This window comes from Condylura cristata, unplaced genomic scaffold (assembly GCF_000260355.1).
Source record: "Condylura cristata isolate star-nosed mole 26May11 unplaced genomic scaffold, ConCri1.0 scaffold00005, whole genome shotgun sequence".
In the NCBI taxonomy this organism is placed as follows: domain Eukaryota; kingdom Metazoa; phylum Chordata; class Mammalia; order Eulipotyphla; family Talpidae; genus Condylura; species Condylura cristata.
In genome coordinates, this window is record NW_004567106.1 from 27,888,563 (window position 1) to 27,907,619 (window position 19,057).

Consider the following 19,057-nt stretch of genomic DNA (forward strand, 5'->3'; position numbering starts at 1 on the left):
CAAGAAAGAATTAAAAACAGTTGAGCTGGGGAAAATGAACATCTGTTACTGACTTACACTCACCACCACAATGAGAAACATTCATAATTAAAGCAATTTTGCGCCCCTGCTAGTTAGACTGTAATCTTAGGTTAAAAATACAAATGTGGAGGCTCCTTATTGTCTTTGGGGCTTTCTTCTATGGCTCCTTGTAAAAAAGGTGGTTTATGCTGGGTTGAATTTTTTCCCTGTTGGAATAACAATCTCAGGAAACACATTTACGTAGAAAGATAGGAGATGACAACAGAAAGCGCCTACGCAACGGGGCCTCATTTTATGAAGCTATGAAACAGTAGTCAAGAAGTGTTTTATATTTGGGAGTTAAATACCTTTTACAGCTGTGTAAAAAACCAGAGCCATTTTGGGCTGAACGTAAACATTCCAAGGTCTATAAGGTTTACTTACATTAAGCAAGTGGACAGGTTTCTATAAATGGGGAGGGTTGTGTGTCACGCAGAACAGTGGTGACAAGCCTTCCACATCAAGTCATTTCCCACCAACATGCAGCAATTTCATCAAGAAAATCAGAATTATTTGCAACATGAGGTCGTCAAACTGTTGCCCTGGCTATTGAAATACCCCCTGCCATGGGTACATTAGGCTGTAAGCGCTCTGTCCCCCAATGCGACCTCCTGCTGCTGCCCAGTTAGCATTCCCCCAAACAGCTTCAATATAATGTTGTTCTCTAGCTCCTTAGTTCCTTCTCTTATTAAAAATGACTCTGCACTGCCAACTCTTAAACACACATTCCTTAGCCTAGCATTTAAGGATCTATGTGTCTGCTTCATGAATCCAATGAGCCAAACTAACTTGTCTGTACATAATCACTGTCTCCCCCAAACCACCCTTGTGCTGTGTGCTAGGTTTGGGGGCTTGGAATCAACAGCATAACACACACCTACACACCTTCTCATCTTTGAAGGTCTCTCTTAAATGCTACTTTCCCTGGGGAAGTTAGCTGTTCACTGCATTGCTCTCACATAAAAGTGACTATGCCTTCCTTTGAGCATTGTAAGGCTTAATTTAAGGTTCTTAGATTTCGGATTTTCTAGGGGCTATGTTCACACTTCTCTTCCTCTGTATAAAGATGTCCATCTTCCTGAGGGAAGTAACTTTAAAAAAATTCATCTTTGCATCCCCTACTGCATGGAGGAAACTTGACTGTCTCTCTTCTAGAGAGCTCGTATAACATTTTTGATTCTTGCCTCACATGTTGCTAAGATAGATGCACATACTTTGATATAATGACTATATGGACAAAAAGTACACTCACTTCTACCCATAAAACATGTGATTTGATCAAACAGATTTGCCAGGCACAGATGCTTCAATGGAATGGCTTTTTTTTTTTAAATTTAAAGGTTTACATATTTATGCATATAAGAACTGGGGTGAAGGCCTGAGGTGTGGGGAGGCAGTAAGAGGGTTCACCAGAGACAGAATGGGGAACAGGTGAATCTACTGAAACACACTGCTGTGGGGGAGCAGTGGGTGGGTCAAAAGAGGTCTGCCACACCATGTGGGTCACCCCAGTTCTTGTATGCATAAATAACTAAATCTTAAAAAAAATAGGTAATAAGTGAAATTATCTATCATACAGCATGACCCTGCTGGCCAAAAGACCAGGGCTACTACCACAGAGGTTGTCCACCTTGGAAGCATCCATATGTGCTGTCATCACTGATCCATTCTCACACCATGTATGCTACCAATATAAATGTGAGGAGGCTAGGAAAACCCCCAGTAAGAGGTGAGAGGGCAGAACACTGATATCCTCTTAGCAGAATGTGAGGCTTTTTCTGGGGTTTGGGAAAACAAATCTGGATGGTTTTCTTTCAAAGTGGTATTGGTTCAGCATATCTCTCCCTTCCCTTGCCACCCCATCAGCAAGGGAAGACAGAGGTGCTGAGGCAGCACATTACTTCTGGACTCAGTGTGAATAGGAAGTGTCATCAATATCGAGACTCATGGGATTCCCAGGAACAACTCAGCCAGTGAGTCAGATCATTCAGACATACAGTTGAGCCTTATGCCCCTATGAAAAAGACTCATATATGGGAACATCCCTGCCATTTAGGAAGATGCTATTTTTTCAATGTTTCCCACTCAGTAGGATAAGTTTGACAACTAGGAGAAGATATCAAAGAAGCCAAAGAATTAGGCCAGTCAGCAAACCTCTACAGTGTTGTTTAGCAAAAGTGTGAGTGGGTCACCAAGCAATGATGAGCTGGCGGGGTGAAACCACCTTGCATCTGGATGGGAACAGTGGCCAAACAGCCTTCAACCATGAAGACTGGCCTTGCAAAGATGAAACAGAGCAGCAGCTTGCAAACCCCATGGACCAAGCTAGGTGAGTAGTGCTAGATGACATGGGAGCTGCAGAAACACTCCCCAAAGCCTCCTTATCCTACCCTGGAATTTGACCCACAGAATCTGGCTGGTTTCCACAGATCCAGATTCTTCAGCTATGTCTAGGTCATTGGGAAACTAAAAAAAGGAGACCTTGATCAGGACCTGTTCCTGCCTTATTATGCACAGGAAAAGGCCCCACCATCAGCTGCTCTAGCACAAAACCTCAGCTACTCCTCCATTTCCCTCTCCAGCCCCTGATCCAGGTCCCACAGTTCTGCTTCCTCAACCCTGAGCCAACTCCATTATGCTAGTGTCATCACTGTCATTTTCCCTGGGTGCCTGTAACAACCCTCTGTTAGCTAGGCCTCCACACTCCACCCCACATTCACTCATCATTCAGAACAACGTTTTCACTTAAAAAAAAAAAAAAAAAAGAGTTGTATGAGTGATGGAGTATTATTTAACACAGTGGTGCTGATTAAATATTTTGAAATAATTACAACTATATCAAATTAACATGCTATGTGTTGGATCTCTGTACACATCTCTGGACACAGCAGGCCTTCATATGTTTGTTCTGAGTACTAACAAGAACACCCCTTCTAGTTACACCTGGGGAATCATCATCCTAGGAGCGCAGGGTATACCGAGCACTTCTGAAGGGCACACGAATGAATCCCATTTCATAGCTCACATATTTAGTAACCACAGGGGGAAGAAACCAGGAGTTTGAGAAAGACAGACCTGGGTAGGATCCAGGCACCCAGACTTACTGTGCCCCTGGGCAAGTTAGTAGTGCTGACCTTAAAATGAGCATGTAGCAAAGCAACCGGCACATTCTAGGTGTCCCTACATGGTGACTAACTTACATTTTAATACTTGTTTCTCCTGATAGACACACCGAAGTTCAATTATTTCCTTTGTCAGAGGGTCATTCTTCAACCTGTTTTTTTAAGGATTTTTACTCCCTAAATACTTCCTCCTGATTCTTTTTCTTTTAGGAAATCACTATTTGAACATTTCTGAAAAGCCAACGTTACTGGACTCAGTTGGGTTTAATCATCTGATTCTGCCTCTATTCTTAGGACAGACTGAGTGGGGTCTCGGGACACCCCACACCTTCTCTGTTTTCTTCTAGAACGCATATGTTTCCATTTTGTGGTTTCATTATCATTGCTCTCGTTATAACTGCCATAAATACACTGTTACATACCTACAGTGGAAAGAGCAATGAATTCAAAGTCTGAGCCCCTTTACCCACTCTCTCTGGGTAACTTTTGCCAGAGTATATTTTTAAAATATCAAGTATTAAACTGCCTTTATGTCACTAATTAATAATTGGCTCTGGCAAAGGAGAAAAGTAAAAAGCTCAGTTGGATCATTCTAAAAATAAATGGTAAAAATAAAATCTCAGTGTACTAGGTTTAGCATGCCAAACAGCAAAGCTGCACAGACACCAACAGAGCAGAACTCATGATGAGGGTGCGCTGGGATGACGGAGTCAGAAAGGCAGGAGTTCAGTGAGTGCTCTGTACTCCAAGGTCCTTAAAGACTAGAAGCAATCTTTTCTATTGCTTAGAAATCCAGCTAGTGATGACTTTATGGGTTTGCATGGTCTACACAATTTACTCTTTGGTGAAATTGCTCCTTGGGGAGGTTACTGTGAAAATTCCCATACAACTAAATATCAGGCTGAAGGGTGGGTACTGGGGGGTGCTGCTCCATTTTGGCAGAGGCCAAGGTTGGAAAACCAGTATCCCCAGATTTATCACAGTGCTTATTTTCTTCTCATTTAAAACAAGGAAAGGAGAACAACTGTGTTAGTGAGAAAAACCAACTCCAGGCGAAAAGTGAGACCAAAAACGAAGGTTGCCCAAAGCTCTGGCTGAGAGACCTGAACCTTATTTGAGAAAACAGGGAAATACCAACTGTTTCTCTGCTTTACATTTTTCTCTGCTTTACATTTCTCCACAAATTCCTTTGGTTTTTCTCAGTAACTGTAGATCTTTAGAAGTGAGCATGTAGAGACACAATGGTCTGAACTGGGTATGGGGTAAAAGAGACTTCCTGAAATATCAGAGAGCCAAGTGCTAAAGCCCAGAGGAGGTCACCTCAGGTTTTACAGGATCAATAAATGTAGGTGGCATAACACAGTCCTTCAACACGTGGTGTCATTTCCCCTGATTGCAGGACAGAACCAAGAGAAAATAACTCTCTAGAGACCTTTGGATTCTCCTCAGCTAACTCTTTGGTAGGAAAAATCCCCCTTTACAGTAGGGCAATCAAGGCTTGCACTCCCAAGCATGCATCCAAATGCAAAACAAGTTCTAGCACGATAGATATCCTTTCCTTTCACAGCCTTTCCAGGACAGACCTGGCCTGGGGGTGGGGGGAAGGGGGGCTCTCTTGACCATAGTACCTGTGCCCACAGCACCCTGCACTACACCGATGTGACTTTCTTGCTGCAGCTCCCATGTTGCCTCAGTTTCCTCTCTCTCCCTGAGTTCCTGAGGGTGTTCCACTGTTCGTGCTGGTGGTCCTAATGATGGCCACGCATGCTAAGTGCTCAACTACCGTCTAAGATGGGCGACTAATTAAATACAGGAGGAATCTCTATAATTTCTAAGAAAAAAGCATTTTCCCCTCTTTGTGGTTAAGTGCTAGTGAAATGGGCTTCATATTCCTTCTGGGAGGAGTCTAGGAATGTGCCAGGATCTGAGGCCCAGGGGAATCTTAATGCTCTGGGGTTTGCTGAGGTCTTGTGGCTAGATGACCGTGCCACTACATTATAGAAGTGAGTCTAGACCACTGGCTTCCAATTTTTTAAACACTATCCAATAAAAAACTATCCACTATCACAACTCAGAAAATCCTCCTTATCCCCCAAGCCTACATTAAATCTCTCCCCAGACACTTTATCCTTACTGTGATTTGCTCTGTTTTGTACTGGTCATAATTTACAAATACTGCAGCTGTGATGATCTCTTTATACAGTTCTGCTTCTAAAATCTAACAATGGAAGAATCTGGTGCTATCTTATGCCACGTTGTTTCCTTCTTTGCTCTTCTTACTCAGAAGTTTGGGGCAGTAATGCACCTCCTAAATTCAGGGATGGTAGAGACCTACATAACAAAGTCACTGCCCCACCTTCCAGTCTCCCAAGCTTTCTACCGCACAGGCAGAAAGGAAAGGGGTCTCTTTAACAGAACCCTTCATCTAAGTCACAGAAATCCTGTCCTACTAGACAACAAGTACTAGAGTGGTTTGAGGTAGCGTGAGGCTATGGTATTTTTACCAACTCATTTTTGTCAGTCTCACATTTAGTTGCATACATCAAAGACATTTTTTGTGAACACAGAAGACCATAAAGATGAACATGGTACAGCCATACTGCTGCTTTGTCACAAAATAAATGAAGGCCAGAGAGCTCCAGAGGCATATGTTTTGAGTTATTTATTTTGAAATTCTGATGTTTTCACACTGACCTTGACCCCCTTAGAGTAAGGCAGAGGGCAAAGCAAATCTTTGAGAGCCCTGCTTGCTCTGTATAGGTTTACCTTACCTCTACCATGCCTATGAAAGAGTTCAAGGGACCATCTTGTTCCTTGACATTTCACTAGCATCAAGGGCATAGTTCAAGGTCTCCAACATGGAACAAGGAGACAGAAGGAAATTAAAATTCAAGACCCCAGACATCCCAGTCATAGCACTTACTAGTCATCTGAGTGTAATTCAAGGCAAGGAGCTCCAGCTGGTGAGCTTCCTGAAGAGAGAGGGTCCTCAGATCCTTGTTAGAAGCCTGCAAAACTACAGCACTTAGCCCTGTTCTGTTCAGTGTCTTGTCAGTGAGAAGAATCAACAACTATTACATGGGCATCTAAGTAAATTCAGGCCGCTCAGAACACTTTCTAGACAACCTGGTATCACTCTGAAGAAGCCACAGATTGTCACCTTCTCATCTTCTGGAAGATGACAAAAGAGGCAAAGTATTTTGAGAAAATACCCACTCACTTTTCAGTCCTGCTTCCTTGCCAAAATAAAATACTTTGTAATAGAAAAATACAGACCAAGTGAAAAGAGGACCTAGGAGACTGTAAGTTACTATTTTTAAGAGGCACAACTACTAGGAAGATGAAGCCACTTTCTGGTTTACATACGGCATAATTCATTTTTCATTTTGCGCTTTTTGCTTGACCAAACTAAAATGACAACGCTTGTCAGTGCCTCACATTTCTCACTTAGCCAACTGGCTCCCGCACAGCAAAAGTCTAGCTTTCCAGTCTTGGCAAACTCCCTTCTTTTGACGATGCCAGGAAACAGATCTTTGTTGAGAAGCAAAAAAGAGAGAAGAAAAGTCCTTTTGGAGGATATTTATTATTTATTTTAGGAAACATGGGCCTATAGGTTATTTGTAGACATGTTAACTAGATTCCACTGAAGCTTAATTCACAATTTGTGTGCCAAGTAGTGTGTCTTATTACCAAAGGTGTATTTATGTTTCTGTGATGCATACTTATGACAGTTATTCCAGAAACATTTTTCTTTGATAGATTAAAAAAAATGAACTCTAATTTTTATAGCCACTTCATAATTTCAATGTTCTGGTTTTAGTTTCAAACAGGGCTGACTCATCCTGCAGGACACACCCCTCCAGGCTGCAGTGTGCTGCCCACAGATGTGGCAGGAGCCCCAGCATCTCAGTCAGCTCCAGGCACCAGGCTCTTGCCCACCTTACCCCTGCAGCTGAACAGCTCACAGCTGAGCTACACATTTTAATTTCATGCTTTCAAAATGTAATCATTTGTCAAGTTTTCTTAGTCAACTAAATAATTTTCTGATAGGTATAAGATAGCATATTCTAAATTACACACGTTTGCTTTACTGAAACCAAGTGGCTTTCGTGAAATATTTTTTTCCAAGCACTTTAAAAGGCATTGAAATACTAGTCACAGCATTTAAGTGCTTTGCCAAAATTAACTTTATCAAGGTAAATTTTAGGAAGACTTTGAACACAAAAGTGGGCAAGAATTTTATATTAGACACTTTTAAATATACTTACACAGCCTATCTCACACAGAACATATCATTTCCACTATACTTACACAGCCTACCTCACACAGAACATATCATTTCCACTATGTTTTAGAGAAATACGATTTTGTATTTTTTTCCTTAAAAAAGTATGTTAACTGAAAAATGTATCTGTCTGAAAATTAAAGCCCACTCTCTATCCCCACCCAATCAGGAATGCAAGCAGACATCTGAGCTGACTGACAATGGCAGGTGCTTTGTAGTTATTTTATTCAAATCAATTAATTACTTGTGGTCATTTGTTTGCGTTTTTACTCAAAAGTATATTGACAAGAGGAAAGCAGTTTCTCTGAAATACCTCATGCTTGTATCTGTAAGTACCTGGAACACCTTGGCTGTCTTTTAGCCTTTAAAAAAAAATAAAATAAAGTCTTTAAAAAGAAAATAAAATAGGTGAGTATCAAAACAGAACGCATGGGATATAATGGCAGTTTTGTTCTCCAACCACATTTAGTTTTTCATGGGTGAATTTCTACATGTGTTTCTATACCAAAGGGAGCCTGAACCTACAAGTTAGGAAAAAAAGTTACTGACTCAGCTAGTGAAGTACAAAACACATCTTTGACCTGATAAGGTGACACTAACTTGTTGCTGGTTTGATGAATGTAAACTAACACCAGCATCCAGTTTTCCAGAGAGAAACAACGAATATTTGGCACGAAGACGTGAGGGGTAACCAGCAACCTTCCGTCCCTGGCACGAGAGCTTTCCACTGCCTAAGTCTGTCCCTTCCTGTCAAATACCACTTCCTTTTTAGTGCATTTCCAAGAAGTATGAACAAAGCCCTGGAACAGGAGGGGGGAGATTCTGGACCTTGATTATCTTTTTAGCAAGAACAAATTAAAAGTTTTCTCATTTTTCTGCATTCTTTCTTTAATGCTGGGCAGCTGGGAGTGCCTGGGTATCATTTTATTGTTAAAACTAGACCCACATGGAAAAGACATTAAATACGTTTGCTGCTGTGATACCCACAAAGATGAAAGAACTTCTCTGATTTTAATATGCTGGGAGGGAAAAAGAAAAGGGTTTCTGGAAATGTACACATTTGGTGGGTCTGTGAGCTCATCAGGTGTTAAATCTACTCACCACCTCAGAAGGTGCACTGGAGACTGAGCAAGTGTTTGTTTCTTTCCGTGGAATCTGCACCGTTTTCCAGGCTAGTCTCTCTAAGTGATCATGTTTGGGTTGTGGTAATTTGCTTCCAAAGGAAAATTACTAAGAAGTGTGCCTGATGGGTGCTGGCACATGCACACGTGTGAGGCTCTGGACTTCAGTTTAAAGAGACTGTGTTCTTTGGGGCAGGCGGTGGGGAGAGGGAGGTGAGGAATACAGCCTTAATGTGTGCCCTTTAAAATAACTTTATCTTGCCATCTTTCATGATACATTTTTGGCTGGTGCACAGTCCCCTGCTGGGACAAAGAATGAGCAGCACCAATCTGGGGCCAAAATCTTGCCACAAACTACTTCTACCAGTTGAAATATGACTGTAAAGATCTTTGTGAGTGGAACTCTTGACAGTGGACATATTTCTGAATTTGATTAAACAATAACCTAATTAATAGTAGAAATGAAATGTAGGTTTATAATTAAACATAAATTAAACAAAGTGGAAGTGTCACTTTGTATGAACATTAATTTTTAAAAGATCACAGAATTGTGGTCTAAACTGGTAGGTTCTGAGATATTTTTATGAGAAGATAAATTATTGATCTGTTACTGCAGATATTTAATCTGAAAACAAGCTATTAAGTGACAGCCCATTATACAAACTTGGTTCATCTGTAGTTTCGACTGAGTATAAACACTGAGTAACTAACATTCTTTTCTGTAAACTTCTCAATATAACAAAGCACTGTATTTCACAAAAAGCAAAATACTTCGAGTACTGCTATAATTTTTAGTCATTAACTAATTCTGAGTCTGAGGACCAAGTGTTTAGCAACTAGCTCTTCCTTGTTTTTCCTCTTTTCCTACCCCACTTTTAAAAAATCTGTTTTAATATGTGTTGAATGATTTTACTTGGTTATATTCTTCAGTGTTTCTAAGCTAAGAAAGAGGAGAATAAAGGATTGCGCTTACTGTCTTTCTTCCAGGAAGAGGAAATTCCAGAGATTTTTCTTCCTTAACCTAGTAGATGTATTTACTTCCTTTGTTCTTAAATGAATTGTTTACAGTAGAGGAAATGTGATTTGCTCTTTCAAGGAGTGGGTGAAGTTATGGGTCCTGTTCTGCCTGGGCCACCAATTTCCTCTTTTTAACCAAGGTAAAACATATGCAGCGCAATGCACAGATCCTAAAGTATAATTCAACCAGTGTGTGTAAACAACATTCAGTCCGCATAAGGAATACAGCCATCATTCCAGAAAGTTCTCTTGTGGCTACATTTCCTCCTACTTCCCAAGTCAACTCCTGTCCTGATTTCTGCCATTATAGATCAGTTTGTCTGTACTTGAATTTCAAATGTACTCTTGTGTCTGGTTTCTTTTGCTCAGTATCATATTTTGATATTCATCCATTTTGGGGGTATATCACTATTTTGTTCTTTTTTATTGCTACAGAGCATTCCATTGTATGGCTAGATGACAATTTCTTTATCCCTATACCTTCAGAAGGACAACTTAATAGGTCACTGCTAATAAAGCAGCTCTGTACACCCTTTAACCTGTCTTTCGTAGAAAAATGCTTTCATTCCTTTTGGGTAATACGTAGCATGTGTTAGTTGGTATCCCTTAGTGTCTGGAGCCCTGAAGACACCTGATGACCTCTGTAGGTCTCATCATCTGAACTGGAACACCAGCATCAGGCCATCTCCTCTCATAGCAGTTGTGGGGACATTCTCAGCTGTTCTCAGGAAGCTTCTGAGAAGCTGTAGTCAAAACACACCCAGTCCTGTAGACCTTCAGATGCCCTTCACCTGATCCTATGACATTAATTATCTCCTCAGTGAGATGTTCAGTTTTTCCACATCCTAAAGCCAATGAAAATGTAAAAGAGCCCCAAAGTGAGTGAACAAAACTACCCACGCGCATCTATGATGGTGGTTGGGCCTACATAGGCACACCCTTCACCAAAAGAGGGGAAAGGGTTGTTGGTGAGTATAGTCATCAGTCACACATTGCATAAGGGCATTTCTATCAAGGAAGGACCTCCTCTACAAACGTGGTCCCAACAGACTATGCCAGTAGCCTGCGTCACCTAGATAACGTGATGTTCACACAATGAACAGGTTGCCTAAGGACACACATTTCTGGGAAGATACTAACTAATGCATGCCTGATGCACCTCTGTTAGAGGCACACAACATTCCATTTGCCTAGTGCTTTGCATTTCCATAGTGAAAACGTTATTATTGCTACTCTCAGTAAAACAAAGCCAGATACAAAATCTATAAACTTGCTAATTCTACTTCTACTATCCCTAGTCATAAAGTAGCTATCTTAACAGCCTCTGTGTTAATGCTAGCAAGGAATGATATTTTGTTTGCAGGTATGACCCCCTCTTCTTTCCTCTGAAAATGTGCTGATACCCAGAGCAGCTCATTGGCAAGTATTGCCTGTAAGGCACAATCCTGGAACCTGCCCTCTCTGAGGTTAGAGCAGACCATCCACAAACGTGCACGAGCAGCAGGGCTGGCGAAACAGGGTCTTCCCAAAAGGACAGAATTCAGTTCAGAGCAAAAAATGTTTTCTTAGTTTTGAACATGCTTTATAGCTACTTCCAGAAGCCCTCACTAAGCTAACAACAGCTGCCATTTCCACCACTGGAGACCAGTGGCTCCTTGACACATGGGTGTATTCACTAAGCAGGAGTACTGAGGGCAAGGGGGGCTTCTCAAGCTGGGGTCCTCCTCCAACTGGAGTTCAGAGTGGCGGTGTTAACACAAGCAGTTGCTTTATCCCCATCTTTATCTCATCAGTTCTCACAACGGGGGAGGAATTGCCTCTAATATACATATGAGGAATCTGAAACTTGAAAGTTTCTAAGACCACCCAGCTTTCGAGCAACAGAGTTATGATTTGAATCTAGATCTCTGTGATCTAGATTTGAATCTAGATCTCTCTTGCCCTCTAAGCTTCTAGGTTTGGAAGGTGACTCAGAAAACTCCAGATTTACATTGTATTTTTTGTTACCATCTCCAGGTTTGCCTATGATTCTCTAAGCTGACATCTCACAATGATCTTGGGCTATAAAACATTGCCACAGAACTTTTTCCCACTGATCCCATTTTATTCAAAATCCTGTGGAATCTACACTGGTTTACAATATCTAAGACATTCTGTGGGTGTGAATATACAACTCATAATGGTACTAAAACATCACAGAGGGAGTGACCTGTATCTCTGTCTTATAGTCATCTGTGCTGATGATATAGTCCATCTGTGCATACATCATGCTCAGTGTCTGTCCAATACACTGTATAACCTGCTTCTACTAAAGTATGTAAATTCTAATCTACAATTCCTTGTGCTTTTTTGCATACCTCATACCAGGCACAGTGCCTATGACAAAGTAGATGCTTAATTTGTTAAATGGAGAGATGTCCAGTCCTGGCACTGTGGACAACAGTGATTACTTCACTTAGCAACCACCTCAAGTAGGGTGCATTATTTAAATGAGTCTCAATTTTTCTGCCTTTCAAGTGGGGCCAGTAATGGTGTATGTGAATGGCTTTTATGCCATATAAAGAGTTATTAAAGATCCACTCATTACAGATCACCATAAATTTCACTATTTTCTTCAAATCAAGAGAATGTTTTGTCTGGGAAGGTCTCATATGAGGTGTGGTTGTGGAACAGTAATGAAATACTATTTCTTTGTTGCCATCCTTTATTCTACCAACACTGAGGAGCAAGAGGCGATCAAAAACAAGCAGCCATGTAAGATGGTGGGTAAGGGAGAATTGGCCATAAGACAGAATGAACCTTGACCCTCAGGAGCAGAATAAAGGCTTTGTAAGTGAAGCAAAAAAAGATGAAAGGAAAAGGACTAGAACATAGTAGTATATAAACAAACGAAAACACTACAGGTCAAGGAAAGGCATGCTGGTGGCAGTGAACATGCCATCAGGCGGGTAATATAATAACATCTTTCCTGCTCCAGTTATAAGACAGCACATTTCTGTGAAAAGGGTAATAGAAATCAAGGCGATTTTTTAAAAATAGAAAGACTACAGAAAATGGTCCTTAGAAGTCATCCAGGTATTGAACTCGTTAGGAGCAACTTGTTAGAAATACCAAACCACGACTTTGGATCCCTATATAGGTCACAATATTTAGTAAGGATGAAATAGTTTACCTTTCTTTTCTCCTGTTCCACCATTAAATAGGATTCTCCCTGAGGTTTTTCTTTTACTTCACTCTCTTCTTTTGGGTGGGATGGAAGTAGGGGTGAAGGAAAGGTATGTTGGTTTAGACCTTTTTTAGTTATCTTTCTCTAAAGTTTTCTGCCTTTATTAAGTATTTTGGTTAATTTTCTTTTCTAAAAATGAAGGCAGGAGGTGGGAGAACAGTTCACTTTAACCCCATTCAGTGGAGCTTCTAAATTCAAACAAAATTCTGTGTTCTGTAAGTCTTTAATCACAAAGTAATTTCTATCCTGAGGAGAAAAATCAATGCTTTATTCTTTTAAATTACTCACTGTTTGTCTATAACCCCTGAAAATTTCAAAATCCTCATAAATACAAATAATTTGTTTCAAAAGTCAGAGGAATGTTAAGAATCTCCTAGAAAGCCAAATAGAGGAGACACATGAATAGGAAGTGAAATAACACAATGTAGAAACTCAGTTTAAGCTTTAATCGATATAATCTGTGACTTCATGGTCGTAATACGCAGCCTAAACAAACCCCCCAAAATTGGTTTAATTACCTTGGGCGCCTCTCTCGTTTAATACTTGAATTTTTTCCCGTGAGTGGGCCAAAATATATATACAAATATTTTCCAAGAGAGATTATGCAATGCTATTATAACCAGAAATCCAGCCAACACTTTCCATGGCTTCTACATTAAGACATAAGTGAGCATCTGTTCAGTCCCATTGGACTCATCTCTGGAGTCTAAGCAAATGGCCTACAGTAACCTTTCTCCAGGCAAGAGGGAGCTATGTGAACCCAAGCAAGAAAACACTCAGTGGTGATACGGGTCACATTTGACAACAGTGGTTTTCCAACTCTGGATATAAGTTTGAATTACCTAGTCTGAAAGTTTTTTTTGTTTTAAATCCTAATGCCCAAGTCTCATTCACTAACTGAATCAGCAAAGACTTAAAAACACTTCATGATGATTTCAATCTTCAGTCAGATTGAGAGTCACTGTTTTGAAAGATTCAGTGGGTAAATATGGAGCGGAAAGAAGAAATTACTTAGTTAAGCCACAGACACTATCATATTAGGGTAACCAGAGTTTACTTTTGGGGGGAATTAGGATCACAGTGTCTATACAATTTTAAAAACTGATTTTTTAAAAACTGACACCTTTGCATGTCATTTCATAGTGACATTGTTGGCTGCAAAGTAATCCACTGTTTAAAATGGTCATTGTTTATTGGTGATTGGCTTTTGCTTTAAGTTTACTCAAAGCCACAATTAAGACCACATTCCCTTGAACTACAAACTAAATAAGGCTAAATGGATAAATACTGAAAAGATAAAACAGTAGTACAACCATAAACTGGGGAGACAGTTTGCCAATTTCACTGGTGTAAATACTCCCAAATCCAGCCAATTTTTGTAAATTAAGTTTTCTAAAAACTTTTAGTTTTAATGGAACACACCATGCCCATGTGTTTATGTGGTTCCACAGCTGCTTTCTTACTAAACACCAGAATTAAGAAGCGGAGCTAGAGATTCTATACCAGCAAACCCTGAAGAGTTTAATATCTGTCTTCTAGAAAATGTTTGTTGACTCATGATTTAAATCATTATAAGGGGCCTGTTTGCACATGGGATAAAGTTTCAGTACTATGAAGCTATTAATAGCCAGTGCAGTATGAGTTCAATCCCTAGCCAGGGAGCTGACCCACATGGTGCAATAGACCTCTCCTATATGTCCACTGCTCTCCTCAGCAGTGTATTTCAGTAGATCTGCCTGTTCTGCTCCTCACTTTGTCTCTAGTGAATCCTTTACTTCACCTCGCCCCCCAGTAAGTCTGGCCTACACCACCAGTTTTAGTTTGTATCCATAAACAAACTAAATGTTAAAAAAAAAAAAAATTCTAAGCCTCCATTCAGTGAATAAAATCTTTATATATGTACATATATAAAGAAAAGTAAGCAATGATAGAAATAAAAAGGATAAGAGAAGATTCTTTTGGAGTTTAGAAATTACAAAATAAATCTTGGTCCTAGGAAATCCTCAAAAGTCTAGGATCAAGTTGAACTGAGTGAAGTCTAGGCAAGGCAGTATATTTTTTAAAGTATTTTATAAAATTTTCTACAAGATGACTATTACTTCTGGACCAGGAATGTACTTTGAAAATAGAACTTCGAAGAGTGAATTTAGGAGGTAGAAGCTTGGAATACTATTTATAACATGGTAGTGAAAGTGACTAAAGCTACATTAGATAGGAAAAATAAGCTGATCTCTGTAACTACAGGTAAAATAACATTTCAAACATTGGAAAATGTACACAATCAACATAGCACACGGTGGGGTTTCTCAAACCATTTCCCCTGCTAATTTTTATGTTTACATGGAATGTTCTTCAAGCAGCAAATAACTTACCAATGAGCTTGACAGAGTGAAAATGATACATCTTTACCACAACATAAATTAATTCTCTCAGTGGGAAATTGCTAAAATAGGCAAGGTGTCAGAAAGATTTCTTTATGTCTGAAGGAAAAGGAAATGATTCCACTTTTTCCAAACATTCTTTCATGAAAAATAATAAGCTCTCACCTTCAAACTGTCTTTATTTTCACTGGGTTCTAGGGTACCCGTTACTAATTGGGCATTTATAGTTTTCTGGCATTGGCTGTGATTCTGTCCATATTTAGTACGGTATAAAACACATCCAGGTATAAAACTGCCCCCATAATTCATAGTATATATGAATAAATATTCATAGAAATACCTAGAAAGGGGACTGTAGACTTATACTACATTCTCAATGGCATTCCCTAGATTTACAAGGTAAATATTATACAAAGATCTTAGAAGAGAGAACCTTCACAGAATAACATATAAGGGAAAAATGGCGATCTCTCTAGAGAAATGAACAGATGCCCAATACATCTGAAACAGTTCACTCTCTACAGAGGAAGGACCTTGACTCTGTTCCTAAAGTTACTAGCTGAACAATCTGGTCCAGAGAACAAACATTTGTTGGAGACTGGGTGGATACATACGTTATCACATTGAACTCTTGAGCCAACACCTGTAGTGGGGTCAACACCTATAGCGTGGTCATTACTGGTGATTTGTGACAGGAGAAGTTAAGGTAGGCTTTCTGACCTGTCTGCCTTCCTTGCCTATTCTGTCTTTGAAATGCCCCCTCCCGACACAGCACAGGATGTCTTGTCCACAAATATGAGAACCTGAGATACTCCTTGAAAAAAAGGAACCATACGGGAGCAAATAAGTTTGAGAAACTTACTGAATCTTTGTCTTGGCATAACAATGCACATTAAAGCCCTGCAGTATTAAAGAAATCAATTTAACTTTGTTTAAATCTTTATTTCCCCAAACTTATTAGGGAATCTCTTTTCTACCAACTACTGTTTATTTAAAATAATATTCTGACACACACTTTGAGAAATTCTAACATAGTCACCTCCGTAGATGAGATGCATGAAAGAAAAATATAAACTGTAAGAGAAAATAAATATTTTTATCCCAGATCAAGGAAACAATTCTACAAAGAAGATGGTGTGATAGTAAGTGGCTTCTCTTTATTCTTAAAATCAACCAGCTCTTTAATAAGATGCACAGTGCCCCTGTCCCTGCTGATTCAACCAACAACCTGTGGTTTACTTTCAGGATCTAGGCACCAGCCAGCTGCCTAACCCACACAGGCTTTGCAGAACAGTTCCTGCTGGCATCTAGGAACATCAGCTCCTCTGTTTCCCCTCAACTTCTACTCATCTTTTGGGGTTGACTCATCTGACTGGGTTGAACTTGTCTCTGGATGGTCTTCTATCACTGCGCTCTGTGTGGCACTGGCCTGGTTACAATGCTCTATTTATTGATGTATTTATTTGATTAATGCCTGTCTATACTCCTCCTGGAAGAAGAGAAATATTCTGTGATTTTCAGATGGAAATGAGAGGAGGGAACTTTCCAGGATCTGCACTCACTCTTCCCTGTGGGGGAGCAGTGACTGAAGGGAGCTCTGTGCTGGGAGAAGGGGCTGAGTCTGCTCTGTGGGGACCCAGGATGCTCTTGGAGTTTGTTCTTGTTAATCACAGGGCAGTTTAGGAAATAAAACTCAGGGAAAATATGCTAGGAAACCCAGTAGTTATAATCTGAATGCCATTCTGCAGTCTAAAATTATATTTGATCTGCACCTCTGACTCTTGTTTTATTTTTCAGTTGTTTTCACATTTGGGAGGGAAAGACTAGAGTTTCTTGCTGAGCCCCTGGAATGCCAACATGTTCCACTAAGCCTCACTAAGCCAGGACAAGGGGGAGCTGTCCTTAGGCTCATATTGCAGTTCAGCGCCCAGCACCCAGGAGGCACTCTAAATGTTTAAGAATATTTTTTTTTTCCAGGAGAAACTTAAAAATAAGCAAAAAATAGGGGAACAGTGTAATGAATCCTTAGGTACTCATTTATCATCAGCTCCGACAGTAGTAAACCCATAGCAGCCTGTTTCACCCCTCTGCCTACACTCCCTGGAACAAACCCAAGATACTGCACTATTCCACCCATACATATAAATGGTAGAAGTTGAGAAAATGTCAGAAGATTATCATCCACATAATATAAACAATAAATATTTCTTCAATAACAACAACAGGTGAATTAATCAACAGGCTCTACAGAGATGGCCCTGAATCACTGTTTCAGGTCCTCTTTTGCCTCCAGTGTATGCGTGCACACACACACATGCACGTACACACGCATGCACACACACGCACTTCCCCAGCCCCCACCTAAGGGGGTAGAGCCAAGTCACTCACCTGTTGGAGTGCTGCTGCGGAATGAAGAGGAGGGGGTGATGGGTGGGGTCACGGGGGGAGTAAGGCTTCCACTGCTGTGGCGTGGTGGAGTGGACACATTCCCTCGAGTCACTGAGCTGGACAGGGTCAGCGAGAGCTTTGGCTGAATCTTCTTTTTTAGTGTCTCCTGCTCTCGGCGAGCAGCATCTGTCATGAATCTGCAGCGAAAAGGGAAGGTAAGTACAAGCGTCTTCTCCAGAGTATGAGGGCTTATGGGGAAAGAGTTTGTTCGTAGGTCAAAAACACCTCAGCTTCCCTTTTCCCACATGATGAAATGATCTTTTTTTTTTTTTAAAGATTTATTTATTTGTACATACAGAATTGGGGTACAGGCCAGAGGCTCAGGGGCAGCAAGAGGCCTCACCAGAGACAAAGTGGGGGGCAGAACAGACAGATGGATGAAGTATGCTGCTGACGGGATCAATGGGCGGGTCAGAGAGGTCTGCCACGCCATGTGGTCACCTCCGGGGCAGGCGGGAATCGAACTCATGCGGAAGTGGCTTTTTTTAGCTTCTCTGTGCTGTGATAACCCGCTGCACCACCAGGGAGGGCCCTATGAAATGATCTTTTAAAGCCCATTGCTCAAAGATTCCCAACTACACCAGGTAGAGAGGCATTCTTCTCTCTAGATTGGTCCTATTTATTGTTCCTGCCTCCTGACTGCCATGAAAACAGATTCTTCTCTGTATTATTCTGGGCTCTCATGATGTTACTTTAGATTTTAAGGTTTTCTTCACTGATGAAGGTCTTTTCTCCCTAGCATACTGGAAAGGTGTCATACCTGCTTCTAATACACGAACAAGCCCACCTCAGTAAACAATCACAAAATGACTGAATAAGTCTGTTCAGATTCAAGAAGGTGGGAGAGAACTGTGCATGGAATAAGATCAGTACTAAGGATTTATTTATGCTGCGAATTAGTACTCACCTAGGAAAAATGACTTTTCCTGATTGCATCATTTTGGAAACTTCAAACTTATTCTTTCAACAGTTCTGATGTTAGTAATATTCCAACTATTTTCTCACTGTGTAAGCTGACATTTCTTAAATTCATGCAAAACAAGTTTCAAAACTATGTGGAGAATTGCAACAACTTTTTGTATTACTGACAGACTTGTTCAGCTGCATTTTTGAAAATGGTGATAGATATCCTAGTATTGAGTGTCTAAAGTGTTCAGGCAATAAAGCAGATTCCTGTGCCCCCCGCCCCCCAAGGCAAAGAAACAATTTTCACATACTCTTCAAGTCTTCAACTATGTTTTGACTGCCTTAATACAATTCATCATAAAATGATCCCACCGTACTTAAACATGTATTTTACTCAAGTCATTTTACAAGCTGCCTATAAAACTCCTCAGCAGTTGTCTCCATTACACTATGAAATTTTGGAAGCAAAAAAATCACTCTAATGCCTACTA

General features: G+C 40.4%; 1 protein-coding gene across 1 annotated transcript in view; it reads right to left on the reverse strand.

The window, feature by feature from the left end:
* JAZF1 (JAZF zinc finger 1) overlaps nucleotides 1-19,057 on the reverse strand; it is a 133,281-nt gene that overhangs the window by 26,274 nt on the left and 87,950 nt on the right. Inside the window, exon 2 of the mRNA XM_012721073.1 lies at nucleotides 17,601-17,797. Within this exon, the coding sequence (XP_012576527.1) occupies nucleotides 17,601-17,793 (193 nt within the window). The 5' untranslated portion in view covers nucleotides 17,794-17,797. The remainder of the gene's footprint in view (nucleotides 1-17,600; nucleotides 17,798-19,057) is intronic.